This window comes from Nipponia nippon, unplaced genomic scaffold, assembly GCF_047370975.1.
Source record: "Nipponia nippon isolate SJK-2023a ecotype South Korea unplaced genomic scaffold, ASM4737097v1 scaffold_3, whole genome shotgun sequence".
In the NCBI taxonomy this organism is placed as follows: Eukaryota; Metazoa; Chordata; class Aves; order Pelecaniformes; family Threskiornithidae; genus Nipponia; species Nipponia nippon.
This window is the reverse complement of record NW_028262347.1, coordinates 28378241-28402746: the sequence shown is the minus strand read 5'-3', so window position 1 is coordinate 28402746 and position 24506 is coordinate 28378241. Positions and strand designations below refer to the sequence as shown.

Genomic DNA, 24506 nt, shown 5'->3' with positions numbered 1-24506 from the left:
AGAACTGCCCTTGTCTGAGCAACTTGGCACCTTACTCGCATCTAAGCCCAGTCAGAATCGCAAAAGAAGGGAAGAGGTTGCCTTGGACCCCTCAAAATACACTTACTGCACATCAGCAGAATAGAGCACTTCCCAAAATACACTTTCCCAGGAGTGAGTCCAAATGCATTAGTGCACCTCAGACAGGCAAAAATTGATTTTGGGTCTCTCAGGTGTTGGATTACTTCTTCTAGCCCTCAGGCTATTGTGAAATGTGTTATGGCAGCAGTGCTTCCATACAAATGGAAATCACTCCTAGCTAGAGGTCGTGACAAAGAAGGAATGCGAGGGGATCTCACCGTCTCTCCTGGTATGACTACTCCTTTGACACAAGGAGCAGGCCAAATAACAAACACATACATGAAAGTGTGGTCCTACATACTGGTGGTGAGGGGCACCCATCTCAGCAGAAAAGTTCTGATCCAGTGACTTATAATTTAAAATACAGAAGTTCTCCAGAGACTGAGGACAGGATGACTACCATGAATCCTCCAGGACTACAAGTCTGTAAATCATGGAATGAGCAAAACATTGGCCTGCATGCTAAACCCATCCCAATGCTTGTTATCACACAGCAAGGTGAGGACAGTAGCATGGCTGATAAAAGCTCACTACCAACAGTTCTGGCAGCTCAGGCTTTCATCCAGCAAAACATCAAAAAATGCACATAAAAGGATGCGCTTAAGCTGTTGAACAGAAGACACTAACAAAAGCAATGATCTGCCTCTCCTAAACCTCAGGTTTTTAAGTGCTCTGCATAAGGGAGGCTGCTTGCGGACAGCCTCTGTTATCTGAAAGCCTCGCTGCTGTTGAAACCATACATAAAGAATACAGTTTCCCAGGGCTGATTCTGATCTTGCTGACATTGGCATATATCAAGAGTATTGCTAATACCATAACTGGAATAATTACACAAGTTTAAAAAAAAAAGGGGAGGGAAGAGAGGAGGAGTGGAGGGAGAGGGAGTGTTTGATACCAGACAAAGACACTCAGTGAGCAGTCATGCACATTCAGTTCAGTTTAATGACTCATTTTCTGACACTTTTTTGAGGAATTTTGTCCAATCCATTTTTTTTTTTTTTGTACTGGCTTCTGGGAAGAAATGTTTTCTACTCATACCAAAACCTTTCCTCTTCTCCAAACGGGAAGAACAGCTCATACCTTGCACAAACTTTGCTCCATGTTTAGAACAAGTTCTCAATTAAGGTAATCCTGAGGTTTGAAAGTTCAGTTAAAGCAAGACTTTGGAGCACAAAAATCTTTTTATAATTATGCATGAAATACCTACAGCTGATATGATGAAGAAGAAAGGCAGTGAGGTCACCAGCCAAAGTAGCATATATTCCTGTTCAACAGCTGGCCTGGGCTACTAAAGACACAGCAAAGCTCAATGAGAAGACAGTTTGGGTGGCATTTCCAAGGCCAGCTTGGGTGTCTACAACCCCTGGCAATTTTAGGCTACCTCTGGAAAATCTATTCACAGTAAAGGAGAGGGGACCATAACCTTTGCACTTTCAGAAGATTCCTGCAAGCCTTTACCGGGGCCTTTCCAGTGGAGCTATACTATTCTTCTGTAGGTAATGGGAGCTCCTTGCAGAACTCCTGCACTCATCCATGCCAGGTATCCGAGTGTTAAGGTCGTGGGCATTTCTCAGACAGCAGTGCTAGAGGCAATGGGCCATGGCTCTATCCCTATCCCTCTCTGCAGATGTAACTTCCTCACTCTTACGACTTGGTAGCACCCATGCCATTTTCTCTGTAGGCTGTCTTCTTGGTATTTAAGCACAAGTGAGCACTTCTGAAGTTCATCAGATGTGATGGTTCATTTCAGCTATATAAGCAGCCTATTCTGGGATTCATCTCATAAAGTTTATAAATTCCGCCAGCTTCCAACATTCTTCTAGCTGCAGTAGTGTTGCATGATTCAGAAATTTCTTTTCAAGGGGACAGTGGTTCCGCAGAAACCACTCCAGGACCAATTCAGCATTTCAAATTAACAAGTATCTCTCTTTTTTTTTTTTTAGTCATCCTTCAGATATGCAGTGATAGTGAAGGATGGGTCAAAATCTTCTGATTGATGTGCAGGACACTGACTAATTGAAAAACTTTCCTAAGTATGAAAACAAAGAACTGTCTTGTGGGTTTTTTTTTTCAGATGGGTTGAAAAATTGCAGAGACTATGTCCTTCAATTCTCCCGTTTGACCCTATGCACACACTGAAGTGCTTGGACAGCCGAAGATATTTTACTGATGGCCTAAGTGAATTATTGCATCAATAAAAAAGTTACTTTTAAAAATTACAACTAACTTGGAAAGTTGGAAAACATCCACCCAAAGCATTTGTTCTAAAGTTTATGAGCAATATAAACTCCTAAAGAAAGTCCACTGCTAACTGATGACCGTATCGGTAATATGTGTCCATATGGACTGCATTTTCAACAGGTGCAGTTATTTACATCTGTGGAGTCTACATCCATCATAGCCAGTGGCTTTTTCGAGGTCATTTGTCTGTTGAATTGCCAAAGCCAAATATACTGCACTTAAGAATTTTCTACTTTTGCTGCTGCAACTCTGTGCTAAATGGCATAACACTAAGGTCACTATTTTTCTGTTCTTATAAATCTTTCACCATGGTCTGATTTCCTAACGGAAAACTGATGTCTGCAAACACAAAAAAAAAAAAAAATAGGGCAAAATATAGCTCATGAAACATGGTGCAGGTTAGGGTTGCAATGGCACTATGCATCTATGTTTATAAACATATCTATAAAGATATCTATAAACATAGATGCACAGTGCCATTGCAACCCTAACCTGAAGCATTTTGAATACAGTGATGAATCCTTACAGCTTTTACACCAACATATGCCCCTGAGCTTACAAAAGACCCTGAGAACAGAGGATGGCAAAACGTCAGTATCCCACCATGCCTCTTGAAAAGTCAGTCTCAGTGGTTAACATGCATGGCAGACATGCATGGGTCAGTCTCCTCCCGGGAAAAATATAGCACAGTTAAAGTGCAGGACTGTTAAATATTTGCATAGTTTTGAAATGAACCAGTTGAGAAAATGTCTTTTTCTTCATCCCAAGGATGTCCAAGTTTCCACAATTGTTCCTGGGGCAGCGATGACTATGTGTAAACTACTGTCAATGCCGGGGGGGGAGGGAGCCCTACAAACGCCTCGCTCGCTCTGGACGTGAAACACAACTAAAGTTTTCCATCTCCTCATTGCTGCCTTGCCCCCCCTTGCCCTCCCTCTTCCTCGCCCCCCCCCCCCCCCCCCCCCGCCCGGGCGGCTCTGCCGCACGCAGGCACCGTGGACCCCGCAGCGCAGCGGCGGGGAGCTGCTGCCGGGGCAGGGAGGGCAGCGCGGAGGGGACCCTGTCCCTGTCGCTGTCCCGGCCCTGTCCTCGCGCGTTGTGGCCCAAGCATCCGGGACCGGGTCCGCCCGCTTCCAGGTTGCCGGGGCAGGGCTGCGTCTCCCTCCCACCCCCGGCGGCTCCCAGCCGCGTTGCGATGTGCCGGGCCCTACCGCGGCTTGTCATCCCAAAGGCAGGGAGCAGCCCCTGGCCGGCGGCCAGCCGTCTCCCTCGCAGCTACCTCCCCCTGGCCGGCCGCTCGGCAGAGCGGGATCCTCCTGCCTCCGGTCCCACAAGTTATAGCGCAGAGAAACCCGCGGCAGAGCCGCCAGCCAGCCCGGGGCAGCATGTCCGGTACCAAATACGTAGACTCGGAGGTAGGACCGCCGAGAACACGGAGCCGGGACGCTGCCCCGCCGCCGAGTACCTGCCGCAGCTCGGCCCCCCGCAGCGCCCCGGCCCGGCAGAGGAGCGGGCAGCGGGGGCGGCTCGGCGGCGGACCCGGCGGCCGGCGGGGAGGGCGGGCAACCGGGCACCTGCGGGCAGGGACAGCGGGGCAGGGGGACGCGGGGTGCGCGTCCGCTGCGGCCGGGACGGGGCCGCGGTGAGGGCGCTGTGGTGGCGGCCGTAGGGTGAGGGAGGGCTACGGAGGGCGCTACGGCGAGGGCGCCGGGGCGAAGGGGGCACGGTGGTGGCGGTGTAGCGAGGGTAGTGTAAGTGAGGACAGTGCGGTGAGGGCGGCGTGCTCCGGTCCGGCGGCGAGGGCAGCGTGGGGAGGGCGGTGTGGGGAGAGCGCAGCGTGGGGAGCCCCGGCCGCTCCCGGCGCTGCCCGCGGGGGCCGCGGCTGCGCCCTCCCCGCGTAGGGGCGGCTGCGCTCCGCCCTGGGGCAACGCGGCGGGGAGCGGGGCCGGGCGCGGGCGGTGCGGTGCGGGGTGTGTGGGGCGCGGGGCCGGGGACGCCTGGCGGCGGGAGCGGGAGCCGGAGGCAGCGCCCTGCCCGGTACCGCGGGGGTGTGGTGTGCGCCCCGCGGCCGCGGTTAAATAGCCGGGGCGAGAGCCGCCCCGCAGCGAGGCTCCCGCCGCTCCGCGCTCCCCGCGGGACCCGGGGCCGCCTCCCCCAGCCCGCCCTCCTGCGCGGCGCTGCCCTGCCCTGCCCTGCCCTGCCTTGCCCTGCCCTGCCCTGCCCTGCCCTCCCCTCCTCGGCTCGGCTCTCCCCTCCCGCCCGCTCTCCCTCTCCGCAGGGCTTTCTGTACACGGCGCCCATCAGGGAGCAGGGTAACATCTACAAGCCCAACAACAAGATAATGGCAGATGAGCTGAGCGAAAAGGCGGTGCACGACGTGCACACCAAAGAGATCGACCTGGTCAACCGGGACCCCAAGCACCTCAACGACGACGTGGTCAAGGTGAGGGGGCCAAGGCGGGATGGGGCGAGGGGTGATGCCAGTCGAGGGCAGCTGCCTGTCCCGCCGCGGCGGGGTACACGGGCACTGCCAGGGCGACAGCAGCCCGCGAACCGCTTCCCTCCATGTGCTGCAAGAGGGGAAGGGCCGGGGCGGGCGGGGGTCGCGATTTATTTATTTATTTATTTTAAAGAAAAGGGAGAGGGTACAGGAGAGAGGCGGGCAGCGGGCCAGGGCAGCCCGCTGGAGCTCCTTGCAGAGGCGGGTCGCGCTGCAGCGCGGCGGGGCTGCATCCCCCCTCGGGCTGCCCGTGCTCTCCCGGGGGCCAGGGCTCTGCGGGGCTCCGTCCCGCCGGGGCGGGGGCTTGCGGCAGCCCTCCGGGGCAAGGGCCGCCCCAGCGCCGGGCTCCTGCAGCTGTGTGCCGGCAGGTCAGCCCTGCAGCCGGGATGTCCCGCCCGGGACCGGGGGAAAATGTTACGTGACCTTATGTTACACCCGCAGAGGGATTTTCCTTCCCTCGGGCACGTATAGAGGCAGGGCGGGGAGGTGGCACCAAAGCAGTGCAGTCTGAGCTAGCTGCGCTGCTGGGCACGGCCTGCGGGACAGATCAGCCTCCCCAAGCCAAGTTGGTGCAAAATCAGAGGTCCTGGTGCTCGTTTTGATTTGTGTCCTTGGTTTGGTTTGTTTTCCTTGGTGGTTTTCCATCCCTCAAGAAATGATAAATGGAAACAAGCTAAGCAAAATCTGACTGTGCCCTTGTCTAGATTTTTTTTTCTTTGGGTTTTTAATTCAGAGTTTGACTGTTTCGACAAATCAGATTTTTGCTTGAAGTCACTTTGGCCAGAAATATCATAGAGATTATATTTGTCTTAGCAGAAAAGTTTTATACTATGCATGTGAAAATTGAGGATGCTGTCATCTGGGCTTGTCAGAACCTAGGAAAAACGGGAGTTGCCCAACTGTAGTGGGTGACTAAGCCACTAACTGGCTTATTTAGTGTCCAGCAGAGTCCAAGTGTGTGCAGTTCACTATGTTTGTTGGTCAGGAAGACCCGTTATTGAAAAAGAGATTGCTTCCAGAGAATCAAAAGGTTAGACTCCGGGTCCTGAATGTATGTCAGTAAAATGCTATGTGCAGACAATATAGCAAGGTCCCAAGTAGCCTCAAATTCCACTGATTTCAACACAATTAGAAGGTGCTGAATAGGACTAGCCATCGTGCTGGATCAACGCTAAGAAGTATCCTTCAGAGCAGGCTATATCTTTAAGGAGCCATTGTCAGCTTTGCGATCTAGAAAGAAAAGGCATAAAGTTTTTATTTGTTTAGAAAAAATCATCTGTATATCTAATGGCACCAGACTTCCATTAAAATGGTTGATGTTATAAAGGAGAGAGCAATTCTTTTTATTTTTCCTACCCATGGAAGAGCAGCTGAGTAGACAGGGAATGCAAGAACTGAAGAATGAGAGTGCATCATGGCTTACTGCGTACATCAACAGAAGAAGTCCCCAAAGCAACCAAACCTTCTGAGGATGAGTCATAGCCCCCAAGCAAGTCGGAATCCGGGTGTCCACAAACTTAGCTAGGGAAAGAAAGATCCTGCTGGGAAAAGAGGGAGACCACTGACGGAAAAAACTCCTAACAGACTTAAAAGAAGCTGAAGCGTACAAAGCCTATCCTGCCCTCTCTGCCTCCCACAGGGGCAATGATTAAGAAAATTTGTTACGTCCAATCATCCAAAAGAAAGTTGAAAAGTAAGAATTATAGGAATGGAAAAACCAAGCTTTTCAGTTTGTTCTTTCGAAATAATTGTGGACCAACACATTCATTGAAAACCAGCAAACAGCCAGAATAGCAGTTCCGCCTCTGTGTCAGCAAGGGAGCTGGTAGTGCACGTAGTCACATCAAGACAGAGGAATGTATCAAAATGAATTTGATGTTAACCAGGCAGGATCCATTTTGCATCATAAAACCAGCAGCATTTGTAAAAACTGTGGGCATAGTAAAGCAACATTTTTCTGTCTTGTAACAAGGATAAATAAGAATTGCTTTGATTTTTGTAAGTATTTCATGGATAGGTCCAACCTGAAAAGTAGAGAGAGGAATTTTGCAACAATTTGAGTTTATTTGGACACTGCTTTCAGGTTCAGCTTGTTAGAAGTAGCCATAAAGTTCAGACCCAGTACCTAAGGGACAGGCTCGAATTGGGGTAAAGATATACAGATTCAGTTACTGCCTTAGCTGTCAGTCTGTAGTCCCCTTATGTTGTGTATCTGCCTTTACTTCAGATGTAAATCATCCAGGCAGAGTGTAAAATACACGCTTGTATTACAGAAGGAGTCCCCAGCCTCAATCAGGTACTGAAAGAGAAAAAAAAATTTTCTGTGGTATTGTAAGCCAGAAGTATGATTCAGGCTTAGCTCAATTTTGTTTAGAGCAGTTGCATTTTTCTAGATTCAGAACCTTCTGCTTTTTACCCAGCGTTTAATGCATTTCTTGCCACTTGACTATGAGGCACAATAGCATGGAAACTGGGGACAAATCAGTCAGCCATGAAATAGAAATGATTAGACAGAGAATGAGGAATCTGCTCTGTAAGCAGCTCTCTAAAAGGCCTCAGTGTTGTGTGCATTCAAATACTTCCCATAGCACATTTTAAAAATAACCCTTGCTTGTGAGAAGCAGGAGACAAGTTCCCTTGACGTGCAACACAAAGCATCTGCACAGCTTCCTCTGCAGCAGATGGATGGTGCAGGCAGCAATAGGGTAGGGATCCAGGCAAGAGGGAGAGACCCAGTCAAGATGCTTTTATAAAAGCTAGACACATGCAGCAGCTTTATACCAAAGTTATCGGTAACCTCGGCTTTGCTTATGGTTTATCTTCACATTAGCTATCAAGTGGAAGCTAAGTGCTGTGAAGTTTCCAGAAAATTGGGGTGAACGACTGGATTTCTGTTTAGAGAGGGATGGAAATGAGGCCTTACCGAACCTGAGGTCCGCAGGCAACGGAGTTGGCAGCTCCGTGCTGGAGGAAGCATGATCTAGTGAAATCACCAGAATTTCCTTCCTGTTCCAATTCCTTCAGCGGGGAGCGGAAAGGAAGGAGTTTCTTCCTCATACGACTGCCCTCGTGTGTCACCTCGGCAGGGGGAGAACATGCAACGGTGGTCCCAAGCCTTGAGACATGGGCTTGTGAAGTTGGCTAGTCACGCAGGAGGCAAGGAGGGAATCTAGCGAGGGAGAAACAGCCTCTGTGCACTTGGGAGCTCTCCGGGAGTCAGTCTGGTGATTATACAGCTATTTTGCCTCACAGTTGTATCTATTTCATACATCCTTCACTGGACAATTCTACTCTTGGACATGCGTCCCACAGTTTTTATTTATATGTGATGAGATGCAACAAACAAGATAGAAAGCCGATCGTTTTTTTTCTCTCATTCATTCCCCAATGATGCAGGATTCACGTGAAGGCGCCTGAAGTTCAGCCTTTGCTCTTCCTGTTTCCCAACACAATATTTGTGTTTTCCAGAGTATGGCTAAATTACAGCCTTCCAACTCTTTGGAGTTCAAAGTTTTTCAAAGTATCTGTGGTCAAGTCTCCACAAAGTTTACTGAATTTGGAAGAAGCAGAGGTGGGAAACAGCGTTCCTGCAGCTTGCACTTCTCAGTACTTCCTTGCCCAGGATGGGCAGCCAACCCTACAAAGTCTACTCCTTTGGGACTAACGAGGACCAAACGCGCAGTCACATCTGCAGCCAGATTACAGTTTTTTCCTATGGTGGTGTGCCAGGAAGAAAGGCTTGTGCCTGGTCTACCATCCAGAACATAATTATTTTTTTGTTTTAAACAAGTGGTGTCTATCTGCTGTTGCGTAAGAGTCCTTTTCTCTCTGGAAAAAAATTCCAGTACTTGGCTACAGATGTAAGGATGCAGAGTTTTTGTACCAAGTTTTAAACAGTTATGTGTTCGTGCCTTCCACTTGAAGCTAATGCAGTTAAAGGCAATTCAGCTCACGGCAAGGAAAAGTCTGGGATTTTTAGTCAGATGTTGACAAATACCGTAACACCCTTACGCAGGCATTAGGGAGGAAAGTATTACTCAGCCATTTTAAAGCCATTTACAGTTTCTGATGCTTTCTAATAAAAAGAGAGATTTTTTTAAAAAGCAGTTTGCCATTTTATTTAAATTTTCACAATTACAGTTCCTCCCTGTTCCGCTGAGCACGGTGTAAGATGCACAGAGATGCACCTCCCATCTCCACACCTGAGAAGCTCCTTGAAGGAAAGCAGGCATCGTCCCCTGCTCTTTCTGGATGGGAGGGCTAAGGCGTTGAGGGCTGTCACTCCGATGTGACAGGAGGAGTCAACCTGGGAGGAACAGGGTTCTGCCCTTGAACACGGTAAAATGAGAGAAAAGCAGAGCTCAGTCAGGTGCTTTTTCTGAAACAAGGAATTAAATGAAATTTAATGCCAATCACCTTTCTTTGTTTTCAGGTATTGTTAAAAGTCCCATGAAAATAGATATATACATTCAAATACGTCAATATAAATATATAAATATATAAATATATAAAATATATAAATATATAAATGTGTGTGTGTTTATGTTCTAATCTAAGCTCGTCATCTGGGCTCTTGCTGTTGGCAGTGATGGAAGTTAGATGCCTCTGGAGGCAGATTCCCATCACGGAGTTTAGGCCTAACCATAGCATGGGACAAGCGGTGCTCTCAAAGTGCGTATTTCTCTCCATTAATGATACACGTAGCTTAGACATGGCACCTTACTTTTACACATCTTCATTTAAAGGAATGAAACTTTCTGTCATATTAATGTCCAGTTGTGGGATTTAGATTTAAAATTCAAGAATATTCAAATGTTTGACTTTGGCTATCCTCATGATACAATTCTGTTTCAAATATTTCTTCCAAGGCTAGTCTAGGAGTGAGAGATTAAAAACTCGAGTCATTGTGAATGCCAGCTTATACAGGGACTGAGCGAGGTCTTAGAGTTCTGAAAAACGGGTTTCTTGCACATTAATTAGGAGTTCCCAGACATGGTATTTCTGAATGTCCATAAGATTACAGATAATGGCATTTGTTCTAATGAAAGCTTCTTTCTCAAAAAAATGTGTTTGCATTTAAGGTCATAGTGTTATTAAAGCCTTATGCACTACCTTTTTGCTTAGCATGATGAACATGACTTATAACTCCATAGGAAAATGTTAATTTGGTGGCCATGGGGACAGAGCCAACGATTCAGCATGGATATTCCTTTTGTTAGAATTTATTGGACATTATCTCAGATTCAGAGGAGACAAATACTTTTTGTTTCTGATAAATGCAACAGAATTCAGATTATACATTAGAAAATTTTGAGAAGAATTTGAATTAATTCTAGAATTTTTAGCCCACTGTATGCATAGAAATACCATCTTCTGTTGCAGAGAGTATGAATGTCTAAAACAAAAAAAAATATTGAAATCCAAAACTTTCTGGAGGGAAGAGGGAAAATGTGTCTAATAGAGTGGTCTGCTCATGAGGTCCCCAGTGAGAATTTGATCTTTGCTGTACTTCAGGCAACAGAGAGAAGAAAATACAAATGAACTTGGATGATTCTGTAAAACTTGTGATCTGTGGAAAACCAAAGAGAGAGATAGTTCTAAACTAAGATAAGTTTATATTTCCCACAGCTCTGAAATACCCTTGTAATAAACAGACAGCCGGATGAAATCTACATTGGCAATTGATTTTTTGAGCTTTTTGATCCAGAACTACCATCTCTCTTTTCTTTTCCAGACAAACAACAGTAATAAAAATCATCTTAGACTAAAAACGATTTGTTATTTTGAAGATGAAAAAGAAGTTATGCCATTTACTTTAATTTGATTTATTGGGAGGCAGGTTTAACTCTGCTAGTCCCTTTATATTTTTCTAGCAGATTTCTTATGAAAATGTCTTTTGATAATTTCAAAACAAACTTTGAATTTCATGCAATATCATTCTCATCAGAAATTATGTCATCAGATTAGCATTCAAAAGGACAAATAGTTTCAGTACCACTATCCCCACTCTAATGAGCACATTAATTGATAAAACTTGCACCCGATTTTATTCAAGGGAGTCAAGGAGCTGTGCTATAGATGTTAGTGGGGCTGTACACGGATGGGGTTTGTCCGTAGTCTTCTATTTATCTGACCCATGTACTTTATTTTCAAATAAATGGGAACTGATAAATTCAGCTTCCTAGATAAGAAGTGAGAAGATACTCTCACAGCTGAAGGTGAAAGCATCACATTCCCTGTCCAGATTCCCATTGTGCTGAATTTATACTCACAGTTTCAGAAAAGCCTGAGAGAGTCTCACAGACGGATTGCAACACTTCCTCTGCCAGCTTTGAAATCCCTTCTAAGAATTCAAACAAATACTATAAAAACAGATTCAGTTCTCCTTCAAGATCAGGTTAATATCTCCTGTAGACCTCAGCCGTAAAGTCTCCTGTCGTTTTATGCAGTCCATGTTCATATATCTCTGTTCGAGTGGAGTTTAAGACAAGACCATAACTGTAGATTAATATCTTAATTTTTATGAAATACTAAAGAAATAGTTACCTCATATTTAAGGATCAGTAACTTAAGATCTTCCATAAGAAAGACAACCTTCCAACAGAAGAAATGCAGAGGCAATTTTTTTTAAAGGAACAGAGAGGCAGCTGGGCATCACTGCACACTCACTGTCAGCAATAAGCATAGTCAGGTAGAAATGAGGGAAAAGGTGAGAACAAGTTATACAGATTTGCTAAAAAGTATGGCAGCAGTTAACAGGAATGTATTTGTGGGTAGTATACCTAGTTAAGAGTCTCCTCTCCTTAGACTCCCTTTACAAATGATAGAAAAAAAGCAGAATTCCAGATCTAACGCACCCTCCAAAGGTGCCTGTCTCTCTCCACGTACTACTAAAGAGTCCAAGGTCACTGTATTTCCATTTCCCATTAGTGCCTAAATTTAGGAGGGATGAAGCTAGAGCAAGTTCTAAAAAGTTATACTTAATAGCAGTTTATTACCTTAATAACAGGTCTGTAAACCTGCATTGAAGGCAATGTAATAATATAACATAAATATAATATATTTATATATATAAAATATAATATAAAAATATAATATAAAAAATGCTTACAGTCTATCTTTACTTTTATTAATGTTTCCGGATTCTGGTTAACTCCAGACCCCACTGGAATCATTAAAAGAATTTCCATTATCTCTAGCGTAGTCAAAACTTCACTCTGGTGTTCATGTTGATGAATCTGCCTCTTTAAACAGACAGACAGACAGACATATGTGGGTGCACATACACACAGACGTATCGGAGTTCTTTGCTAAAATAGCTGTGTCAAACAAGAAACTGTCGAACATGAAACAAATAATAAAATGAAGAAAGCTTCTTAAGAGTTTCTCTTTGGGAAAACTGCAATAATCTCCCATCAGCCCAGTTTCCAAGGAGGAAAACAGCCACTTTATTTTCTGCCTGCTTATTCTGACAGCATCAATGTCTTTTGCAAGGAACTGGCTGACATGATATCCCCACCTGCACAGGAAGTTTAGCTGTGTTTCAGAGGAGTGCAGATGTCTCCTTGAAGCTGCTAGTCTTTCCTTCTGCTGGGCTGTATTGAGACAGGACTGGCAAGTGCTTCAGGAAGAGATGTCTGGAGAATGGCTGGTTGCTACAGTGCTGACCCATTGGCATCAGTCGCATTTTTCTCACGAGTACTTCCGCAGATTTTGATGAGCCTACCCATCTGATAAAGCAAAGCCCATCACCAGGGCTTTTCTGGTACGTAATCAGTAATTCGGTATGGGTAGGCAGTAGGAGGTTGTTCTCTCAGTAATTAGTAGCGATTTTTTTTTTTTTGCTATTTGCATTGATTTTCAGTTTGTGAAATGGTGATCTGCGTTCACAACCTTTTTTCTAATTCATGACAATATTTAAAATTGTTCACAATCCATTTGAATATTTGTTCCTTGTGTGGTAGGGGTCACTCCTGACTGGACTAGTTTTCTTCTCTGGCTAGAAGAGTGTAGTCCTTCAACTCTATTCTCCAACATGAATATCCTTGTTTGTTAAAGCATTGTTTGGTTTTCTGGCATACTTTGTAGTATTCAGGAAAGAGTCACTATTTCCATCAAGAGATATGCCAGCAGAACTCTCTTTTCTTGCCATGTTATGGAAAGCAGGCACAGGGGGACAGGGAATGTAAGGCAAATTCATTGATCAGTTTGAACAAGTAACTGGAGTGGAACAGTTCTCCTTGCTTGTTTAGGATTTTATTCACCTTGGAATTATTTGTTTGTCATTTTTCTGCATTTAGCCAACTTTACACAAAAACTATGCTCCTAGCCATCTGCACTCATGGCATCTCTGGTGTTGTACAAAGGAATGAGTGTTGTGCCTGCTGATCTGGCCAGTCCCCACAACAGCAGGGTGCTCTGAAGACAGAGCAGGTTGACAGGCAGAGCCTAATCTTGCTGTGAGGCAGCCTGAGGAGCCCCTCTATGTGGAGAGACTCTTGGGGTTCCCTTGTTAGATGCTTGCCACCATATCAAGAGTTAAGGTGATTTCTTTTCTTGTGCTGGAACTTACCTCATCTCCGGACACTGCTGGATATTCGTGTTTTGTAGTCACCCACGCTGTAGCCTGAGGCTCATATAAATACTCTGGAATAGAATGAGGTTTGCCTTTATAACACACCTGACAGCACCTAACATTTGCTGTTGAAAACAATGACTAGTGAGGAAGTAGAGTATCTAGGCATCATGAAGCTGTATGTTTTCAGAAACAAAGTACCAGCTTCTCTACATAACTGCAGGTAAATGTTTGCCAGGTGCAGATTACACAGTGCTCATAAAAGGGGGAATGATTTTTTAGAGTAGAAACAAATGAAGACACTGTTCAAGTTCCTGTAATCCCATGCAACTAAGGCGTGGATGTACATCCTCAGGGAGAGCGTTGGACTGCTTTGCAAAGCTGGCAGCCAAGCATCCTCCTGTTCCTCTTTCATGTAGCCTTGCAGCCATGAAGTGCTACCATGTGCTACACCCTACACCTTCAAAACAGTGAAGTCTCCTGGTATCTGGGAGGTGAGGGAAAGCAGGAGAGCAGCTTTACCCCTATGAGTCCCAACCCCTCCCATGTTCTTTCCCTTGGATTCAGTAGAAACAACCTAATATGCTTTTTCATCATTTTCTGATAAACTGTGGTATTGGTCAGGAAGACAAGCACCAGCGGATGTGGAAACGTGATATTTCAATGGGTCGAGGAAACATTTAGATGTTCAGCTGATATCACTGATCTAACAGAATGGTGGTGAGCTTATTGCTTAGGGTTTTTTTGCTTCTGTTGTGATGTCTTTGTTTCCCAAGCACTGTAGCTGTCAATTTTTTAAGTTTCAAATAGTATGTGGAAGTACAAAAACTAATAATGATCTCATATGCTCATGCATTTTCTCATTTTTAATAACATACACCACAGCCTTTCTTGAAGTTAGTTAGTGCTGCACTTGTCCCGAACGTCACCTCCCAAATGTGACTTGTGATCTTTTGTACATTTTCTTCTGATGAATGTTTCTTAAATGACATTGAATGCATTGGGAAATTTTACAAATTGCACTTATCACAACAGAAAAAAAGATCATATCTGCTTTTTTCTATACGTCTGTTTCAGGTCTTGTAGGGATGCAATATAATCTGGTGAAACAATACTCCACTTACAGTCTTGGTATCAGGGAAAAACCTTTTTAAAAACAGCACCGGGTAAGCAATAAAGACAGTTCCCATACTCTGTGCTAAAAATGTAAAGAAAACTAGCTTGTGACTCCTTCATGTATAAATACATAGTCAGACTTGACTATAGCCTGGTCTGGCAGAGCACGTAAGCATATTGACGTCAGTGGAACAGTTCACGTTTTTCAGGTTGTGTGCATATTTAAGTGGTTTGCTTGATTGGAGATATTACTGATCGATCAGGAGAGATCCAGTAAGGATCTGAGCATCTTTTCACTGACTCCAAAAGGTATTGATGGCACTCAGAAATGTAGGCATCCTTAGTGCTTGTTTGGGTTCCTCCTCAGCAGAGTAGCGGTGGTGCCTGTCTATGCGAACTGCATGCTGTGAGCACAGGAGCAGCACACAGCTGCCACACATGAAGATTTGAATAATTATAGTTACAATCATAGAAATGTAGATTAGGTCAAAGCCCCCATAAAATGCTGATGGCCTTAATAATTTTTTCCTGATAGACCCAGCACAGTAATTTTTTCTATGTAATGGATATTACATACCCCAAAGAACAAACTTTTGAGGAGAAGCATGCTGGTAAGTAAGCAATTTGGGGTTGGCATTTAACACACCTTTCCAGCCTGCCAGGTTTTGATACATAGGGACTGAACTTGCAAGGTCAACAGGTCAACTATTTTCATATATAAAGCTTATATTCTTGAGTCAGCTGGGTGGGTTTTTTTTTTAGAAAAAACAGTAACTTCACACTGCTAAGCTTTTTTAATTAATAGGTTTTTTTATTTAAACAGACTTCGAAAAAAGAAGACAAATTCCCCATACCATTTCCTTTTCTTGTAAATAAATCTCTCTTAGAATCAAAGCAGGTTCCTTAATTTCCTGATAAAAGTTTAATAAACATATGGAGAGCAAAAGAAGCTGCAGTAATTCTCATAGCAGAATCAGACAAAAGCTTCAAGCAATGTAAAAACTGGCTTTACCAAACTGAATAGTAGGAAACAAAGAATAGCTGAAGTCAGGAAGTGTATTGTAGGCATGGAACAGGAGTTGATAGTGTTTAATAGCTTTGGCTGAAACAGAAGGCTGTAGTGAGTTATTAGCATCCTTTAGAGGGTCAAAGCAAATTTCCTTTGCTTCTCTCCTTGTCACAAGTGGACGTGCCTGTATTTTTATTAGCTTGGCAAATAACTCGCCGTGACTTCACAGGACACCCTGACAACTCTAGAGGAACAAACTACACACTGAACATGCAATCTACTGAACATGCAATCTACTGAACAAGACCTGTGCCTAACCTAAGCATGCCTTTATGTAGATAAAACAGAGTTCTTCACAGCTCTACGTGCATGTGATGCTTTGGCAAAAGCGGCCTTGAGAACAATACCCTAAAAAAGGTATCTTATCCTTGTAAGCCAGTTAGGTTCATTCCCAGAAATTAAGAGTGTCTTTCTTCCCTAAGGTCATATTTCTGGCCACTTCTCTTTCTCCTGTCAGTCCTATTTTTACTTAGTTCAGTTGGACTCCCATTATCAGTCTGATGACACTCACCGTCACTGAGTGCTGCTGAACTGAAAGCCAGAGGAGAGTAACAGGAGAGACTGACGAGTGAGTAATCCAAGGGATGTAAATGTAACCCATAGCAAGGCAAAATGCATCCAGTCACCTATTCCTCCTGCTGCCTGTGGAGGACTGATCCCCGTGAGTGAAAAACAGGATCTTTCATGGGAGTGGTTCAGTGCAGGAAGAATCTGGGTGATATCTCAGTTCCTGCAGCGTAAGGACTTATCTCTACTGCCTGAACAGTGAAATAAATAGAGCGTTTCCCAGCCAGTGGATCTGTACGTGATCTGTTAGCAGCTGAGAAGCAGAAGAGCCCAGATTACCTCAACTCTTTGCCCATCTTTATTTAGACTGCACACTGCTGCGGGTTAAGTCTGGTTTTGGACAGCACGGCAGATGTTCACGTTCCAGTCGTAGCTGGACTCTCTTGACATGTACATAATTTCATAACATTCTTATGACTTTTAGGGAGATAACATCTTCATTTTAACTCTGTATTCATCTGAGAGTTTTTAGAGTTGCCAGGCTGTTTTTCTGTCTTTTCACTCTCAAGTTCCGTTTGGTATCTCCCTTATTCAAAGTGGAGCAATGTGGAACATGGGACGTGAGGAATAACGAAATGGGAAAGATGTGGTAGTGAGACATCGGCTATGGTTCCTATAGCACAATCTATTCAGCTTCTGTGCATTGGTAGAAACATTCTGAGAGCTGTTAAGATTACGCCAAGAAAGTAACCTCTTTGCAATTGTTGGTGGCATGAATACACCGCTATTATCGTCTCACAGACAGATTGATTCCTGAGTACTTTTAGGACAATTGTGTATGACTTGAGCTGGGAAATCCTGGCCAAAGATATATCATAAATGTTCTAATATTAGCATAATCTCCTGGAATGAGGACAGGGCTGTCCATCTGGAAATGTTATATGGCATGATTCTTCTGTCAGCTCCCCATGGACATCTTGGAGCACACAACAGGCTAAACAATTTAGTTACTGAGAGTCACGATTACAGAAAGTTTACTATTTGACTTGAAAACCAGTGAGTTTACTGGCTTCCATTTTTTCAGTAAAGCATTCATTATAATGAATTATTTTGAAAATAATTAAATTATGGGCCAGTCTTACTATTTATTTTAAAAGTTCTAGAAAATTCACGTTAACCTATGGTTTCTTTTTCCATGCCAAAAATATGTTTTGCTGACAAAAATAGGTCCCACTTAGCTAAATTAAAGATGTAACCATGAAAAGGCTGATGGAGCTCAAAGCAAACTTGCTTTCCTGCTGAGATTTAACATTTCCCTTATCAGCCAGTTGAAAAAAATACCAGATAGACTCCTCCACAACTGAACTGAATAAAAAGACTTTAGGCATGACCCTGAACAGTCCTCAATGCATTGAACTGCTGTATGGTGCCTGTATGCACAGACTGGCTCTGCCAAGGATGACAACATCAGCTGGTGGGAAGCACACAATAAATTGCCAGAAGTTCTAGAATAAGAGGGCTATGCTCAACCATGTAGTCTTTGTATAGTATCATTTTTTGAGAAGCAGCTTTTTTTTTTTTTTCCTGTAATCATTTTGGGTTTTGCCATCATCTGCATATCTTTATGATCTGATTTCAAAGCAAGTGTTAATAATAAGCCAAGAATACCCATTCACTTTGAAAATGAGCTACCATGGGATATGGGCTACAAGGAAAAGCTTGCTTTTGAGTAGCTGCAGAAACAGATAATATAAGCATGCTTGCTTCTGTATTCCAAAAAGAAAATATACTTGCCCCATAGACTCAGGCGTATATTTTTCCAACACATTAGTCAGTTGAATAAGATTGATTTCAGTGAACAATATGCAGATCTTGAAATCTTCTTAATATTTTTTGTGTGCATAGATATAAGTCAATTAGATGTCGTCATCAGGAGATATTATTGACTTCCCAATGTATACATCTACAACCTTTTCTTCTTTCTTTCCTCATCCAGTCCTAAAATCCCATGATTGATACAAGGACATCTGATTGCTTCATTTGGTAAAAAGATCATAATACATCCAGGAAAGTTTCTTGTTCTGTCTTACTAGATTGCAGCTAGCTTTTAATGACTGATTCGTGTAATTATTTTGTGGCCAAGGTACTTCATAAAGCTAATTTTTCGTCAGTTGTTTAGTCCCCAGACATGAACTTTTATATCTAATAACCCCAGAATGAACATAGAGAGCATATTGTTGCCTGTGGTGCCTTTCCTAGAATTAGAGTTATTTCCACCAGAGCTTCAATGTTGTACCCACCAAAATTACAGAGCCCAAATAATTTCCAATTTCCTGTGAACTCAGCAGTGAATGTAGTGTAGTTTCTATGCTGTCTTTAGACACTGATTTCAAGGAAACTGTTTTCTAAGATTTGTACCAAAAATTCATGTGCATGACCTACAAAAGCAGAGGTTCATACCCATAGAACTATTGCAGAAGAGAGCCATGACTCAAACTTTTTTCATTTTCTCTTTTTGTAGCTATTATTTAAAATTATGCTGTTCAGTTTCAGAAAGTCTAAACAGACTTTCAGCTCTGCACATCATTACGGACAAGTGCACAGTGCTGAGGTGTGTTCCTTGGTTTCTGCGGAGACAGAACTTCAACCCAAATGCTACCTTTAGATGTGACGGTGATGATGATGATGATGAATTCCCATCCCAAAGAATCATAGATCACTTTCAGATCACTAGAGCCTAGTTCAGAGTAGCAGATAAAGAGAAGGTTTATAGTTTGTATTATATGATGTCTAGAGAGAAGCAGTGGCAGAGAGTGGTGGTGGCATGGCACAGAGCAGTCAGCGTGATGTTTAGGCCCAGCAATATTTTGAATTAAGCCAGCTAGATGTTAGGCATTCAAGATATTTGATGTCGCAGCTGATTCAGAAATTTCAGAATTATCTTTTTTTCTTGAAGAAACTGGGAAGTCCAGTGGTTTTATACTATTTTTCCCTTTGTAGTCAGCTGGTAACTTCTGTTTGGAGGTGACTGAAGACTGAACAGGAGAGAGGGAGGACTTCTTTCCAATTTCTATGTATATTTTAGATTAAAAGAGGTGATTGTAAGCATTTTCCTACAGTATAAGCAATACTTACACTGAATGTATGTATATTCACCTCCTTCCAGCATGCTAAGGTACTGTTGCCTGAGTTTCTGAGGCTGGCCCATATCATACTTACCCTGCTCCTGTAAATCTTCACTTAGGGCAGCAGCATCATCTCACTTTGGGATCCAGTCCTAGGAATGCAATTTCTTTTTTCCTTTCATCTGATTTAAACAGTCATTTAGTTTCTTGCAGAGGAATAGTGTTGTGATGTTCTTCTTCCTGTTGAATGCAGTTCCTATACAATTGGTTGTGCTAACTAAATTAAATATCCTGTATTGTGGGTTATATCAAACACATGTTTGTGTGACATGGAGCTGAACCATCATCATAATTCTGTTAATTTTCTAATAGAAATGTTATGACAATTAAGCTTCCTGAATAGCTCAGTATTTCAACAGAGAGTGGTAAAATATGCCTGTTGGAACGCACTGCTTCCTTAGGTGACTTTTTGAACGATTTATGAATAGTCAAAACCATGAAGTATGTGGAAGAGTGTGTTGCTTCTAAATATTAATATGTTAGCCTGGCCATGTCTTGCATGAACAGAGTATTATCACATAAACAGGATAGGCTCTCTAATGTGAAGAGCCTCCTTATGTTTAGTAAGATGGAAGAGCTCCCTAACCCTTTCAAACTAAGGAGGAGCTCCACCTGATGCAGATCTAAATCCAGCATTTTATTTTTCAGTCTACTAACAACTACCTATGCCTGTTTCAAAGTATATCTTTAAATAGCTAGCCTCACCATTTATTCACTGTCAAAATTCAGCAATGCTATACAAGGAAAGATGGGATAATTCAGACAAATAAAACACATTTTATTGATGCATGCTTGAGGTGTGTAAAAAGTCAAAGTAGTGACTGCATTTATTGCATTTGTAAAGATGTGAAATGGTTAAGTTAGGCAATGAAAGTGTGACGATTCTGTTCACCTGGTTCGTCCCTTAAGTAGACTTCAAGGGCACTCCAAACCCTTAGGACTGTGGGAGATGAGGAAAATATATTGTGGATGATTCATCTCCATCTAGAAGTTAGATGTCTCATTTTGAGCTAATCACCAAAGCTCCATGACAGTTACTAGAAAAAGATAGTCCCTGAAATGATTCATGGCTTAAATGATGTGTTAAAATGGGTCGCATCATGTTGGGATGTAGGAAGTATGTGCTTCGGTATTTTGTTGCAGGGGACCATTGCTCTCCAGGAAAGCAGTTTCTGGAATCCGCCCTTGATGTGAACGTCTGACTGACCTGACTTTGTGTTCTTTGCTGCAGATCGATTTTGAAGATGTGATTGCTGAGCCAGAGGGAACACACAGCTTTGATGGGATTTGGAAGGCCAGTTTTACCACCTTCACTGTAACGAAATACTGGTTTTATCGTTTACTGTCAGCTATCTTTGGCATCCCTATGGCTCTCATCTGGGGTATCTACTTTGCCATTTTGTCATTCCTGCACATCTGGGCGGTGGTGCCGTGCATAAGGAGCTACCTGATTGAGATCCAGTGCATTAGCCGTGTCTATTCGATCTGCATCCACACGTTCTGCGACCCACTGTTTGAGGCCATAGGCAAAATGTTCAGCAGCATCCGAGCCACAGTACGGAAAGAGATTTGAGGGACATTTCAAGGAGAGCCATCAGCCTAGGAAGGGGGTGGGGGTTTTGTGTTGTTTGGAGTGTTTTGGTGCCAGTTTTGTGTTTCCCAAAGCAACATAGAGCAACTGATGGTGGATATACTGGCCCAAAACAAAGAATCACTTGCTCAGTTTCTTTTTCTACTGTTTATTCTTACTGGACTACTTGCTGCTTTTTTTTTTTTTTTCCCCTTCATTCTGCATTTCAAACTAACCTTAAATGGCTATTCTACCATGCCAGCTGTATATCATTTTGCTGGCTGTTCAATTCAGAGACTGAAGTGTTGTTGGATGCCTTTTTAGCTCACCCTTCATTCCTTGTGAGATAAATCCACAGTGATACTGAAGAACGTCAAAAATGCTTTCCAACACTACAAAGTCATTCATTTTATTGTGGCCAAAGAGCGCAGTGCTATTGCAGCAGAATGAACGTGACCAGCTGGCAGGTTTTAGCAGAATGTTCTTTTCAATTGGATTGTCAGTTGACTGCAGCTATTTACAGTCATGGTCAGATATGGTGCACTACGAATAAATTAGTTAAGTAAACAAATTACTGAACTAATATATGTCCCAAAAATCTAACCCTTTACCAGGTTGGAGACATTGACACGTGAAAGCTTTTCATGTGTATAAAAAGCTTCGGTCAGTGCCTTTCTGTCTCATTCTCTCTTGGAAGTTTGCATCCAGTCGTTTCTCAACCTTTGCTAGGATTGCAGAAGCAACCTGCAGTTGAGAACTAAAACTGGTCATTACGGAAACGTTTTCCTGACTGTGACTTATGACACATCCCTTAGAGAGCATTTAGGTGCTTATCTCATAGGCTTCTTTTTTGCAAAGTATCCATATAAATATGTATCGCAGGTATGCCAGAGATAGCCCTGAGTTACAAGAAAAATGAAGGTGTGCCAAATGCAAGCCACATGAGGCCAAGGACGAGCTGCCCCTGAGAGAACCTTTTCTATCAGCTTTCAAAGCTTCCCTAGCAGCAGAAGTCGGCACGCCACTAGCACGCAGATTATTTTCAGGAGAATTGATGCTTTGCTGAGTCTAAACTAACCCATCATGAGAGATGGTTTAGAAACTTCACATTTGTGGGTTGGTTTGTTCGTTTTTAGCTGAGCTGCAACATCAGGAAGTCTTAAACAGAGGGTGTTGTGTGAAACTACCGTGTTGCAAAGTGCAAGGCTTAGAAAGCAAAGCCTTTGCAACATGTTCTGATGCTGTGACCTGCAGGAGCTTTTTGCCCTCGTGACAGTACTGTGTTCAGAGATGCTCTCTGCATCCTCATACAGTTTGCGTGAAGCATTTGTAAAAATAGTTGTAAGGCTAATCAGCTTTATTGTAAACCAGCCTGGGGCCGGGGCCTGAGCCTGCTCCAGTTGGGATCTCCAGCAAACCAGTTCTTGACCTCAGAGAGTGCAAGATTTGGCCCTTGGGATGAGCATGGAGCTGTCTGGTACACCTACAGCTTTTTTTATTTAGCGCTGATATTTCACATATTGCTTTACTTAACACGGGAGTGCCTTCGGTTCAATTTCTGCCAAAGCATTGAAAACTTTAGGAAATGCTGCATTTTTTAATGGGGGTGGGGGGAGGAGGGAAGAGGGGAGAGGGTGCACAAAGAAATTACAAAGCTATTAACTACTATTGTTTGCATTTAAAACAGACACTGGTATGGATATAGTTTTATGTTTTTCTATGTACATAATGAAGAGTGTACTATTATAGTTTTTTTCAGTATTAAAAACAAATGAGATTGTAAACAAGAAATATTTTATCTTTTTATGAGGAAAATCACTCTGAAGAAAACCTTCTTGATTTACCGTATAAACTGTATCTGAAAGATGTCTGTTCACTTAGAGTTATTAGTCCCTAATCCAAATACATTGCTGATCCAAGACATTTACATTGTTATACGCTTACAGATATAACTGACACTTTTTTTTTAATTCTGCATGTACATTAAAGACTACAATAAAAAGATGCTTAATGGTAGCTCCTGTCTGACTTCTTTTTCCTTGAAAGTCATGTGAACAAATCTCATGTTATTAGGAAGAAAAGCCCAATATTTCTTGATAAATAAACAGAAAACGATGTCATTTGTTTCTCAAGAAAGAACATGGAAAACCATCTCAATTTGTGGTTCAGGATCTGACTCAGGAAAGTTCTTCTCAACAAAAAAATGACATTTTTTCCCCAAGTAAATATTTTCTGCTGCTAAATAAGTAGGCAGTAGGACTAGTGAATACAGCATTGAATAGAGAGCCTAAGCTTGTTTAAATGCTTGGTGTTCCTCAGTTTCCCTACATTTCAAATTAGGATAATGATGTTTACTTGTAGACAGTTTTAATATCCAATAAACAGAATGATATCATAATATCATGAGTAATTTATAGTTCATTTTATGTAAAAGATTTTGGCCATCCAAAATTCAGTCCTGGATTGTCCTGATGATAGCTCTTCAGTTAAAATTGTTTAAAGCTTTCTTTTTCAGTCCAGTGGAAACAGGATTGTTCCTAATAAAAGCTCATTAGCCTAAGCATTTAACGTATGGAAGTAGGGGAATGACAGCTTTTATGCAGCCGTGTATAGACCTAACTTGTGACAGGACGGGTCTTTTCTATGGGGCTGTTGCACAATACCTGTCACACTGTTAAACTAGTACACAAAAGTCCAACAAAACAGGCTGTTACATTTTGGCCAAATCTATTAACCATATTTTAATGTTCAAATGGCAGATACCAGCTTAAGGTAGTCTGTCATATGTTTTCCAATAGCAGAATGGTGTATTTAATGGTAGTTAATAGTCTAATGGTAGAAAACAGTATGTTGAATTGGACTATGTGAGAAAATTTAACATGTTTTAAAAGGTAAAAGGAAGGTTGTAATGTGAAAGTAAAGCAAATGAGCCTTCTGGTATTCAAAAACATCTTGCTTTTGCAAAGAAAGAGCCTGATAGATTCAGACACATCTCTTCATCCTAACCATTTATAATGTCACGTCTCCAAGACTCTTCGTGGAAGAGATGTGCAGATTCCCCCTACGATTGCACTGTCCCTGGCGCTTTGCTGGGCAGTGGTCGCAGGGCTGTGCTGTGGGTGAACCTCATACCCAGGCTCCTGACAGGCTCTCAAAGCAATAACACTCATAATCAATACCACAGTCACGATACACCCTGTAGCAAGATCCAGGTTTGTCTACTAGTCGACTAGACACTAGCTGTTAGACAATGGCATCAGGCAGTCTCCTGTCATGGCTGTAAATGTGGTGTAGACAGTCTTACACTACTAGATACGAAAGTCAGTGTCAAGCTGCCTCAGGACCTGTGGGTTCAGGTGGGCTCAACACCACTTTTTCCTCCTACCAGAAAACTTCCTTGGCTGTCGTTGGTCACTCTTCTCATCCTCTGAGTCACCAGTTCGTAAATTGTGCCATGTAGCTTGAACTGTTTTCCTTTGAATACCCTGAAACAATGTATGGGGGAGCTGGACGCTCCAGTTAGAACCAGCTGGAGCACCCAAGTTTTGAGAAATGAGAGAGTGTGAACTGCTTGGTTGTGTGGTTGATCCCTCTGACTTTGATTGTTTAAGAACAAACTAAAT

The 24506-nt window shown here is 43.0% G+C and overlaps 1 protein-coding gene across 1 annotated transcript; it reads left to right on the top strand.

The window, feature by feature from the left end:
- The first annotated feature begins 3621 nt into the window (after positions 1-3621).
- On the top strand, positions 3622-22899 carry CAV1 (caveolin 1). Its single transcript, XM_087766714.1, has 3 exons — positions 3622-3776; positions 4640-4804; positions 20545-22899. The coding sequence occupies exons 1-3, from the start codon at positions 3747-3749 to the stop codon at positions 20884-20886; spliced, it is 537 nt and encodes a 178-aa protein (XP_087622840.1). The 5' UTR covers positions 3622-3746; the 3' UTR covers positions 20887-22899.
- Positions 22900-24506: the final 1607 nt, after the last annotated feature.

What these genes read in the sequence shown, in the direction of transcription:
- CAV1 (XM_087766714.1), top strand. Translation starts at nt 3,747, where the DNA reads ATGTCCGGTACCAAATACGTAGACTCGGAG. An exon ending in CCAAATACGTAGACTCGGAG is followed by an intron (nt 3,777 to 4,639) that starts GTAGGACCGCCG and finishes CCCTCTCCGCAG; the next exon opens with GGCTTTCTGTACACGGCGCC. An exon ending in TCAACGACGACGTGGTCAAG is followed by an intron (nt 4,805 to 20,544) that starts GTGAGGGGGCCA and finishes TCTTTGCTGCAG; the next exon opens with ATCGATTTTGAAGATGTGAT.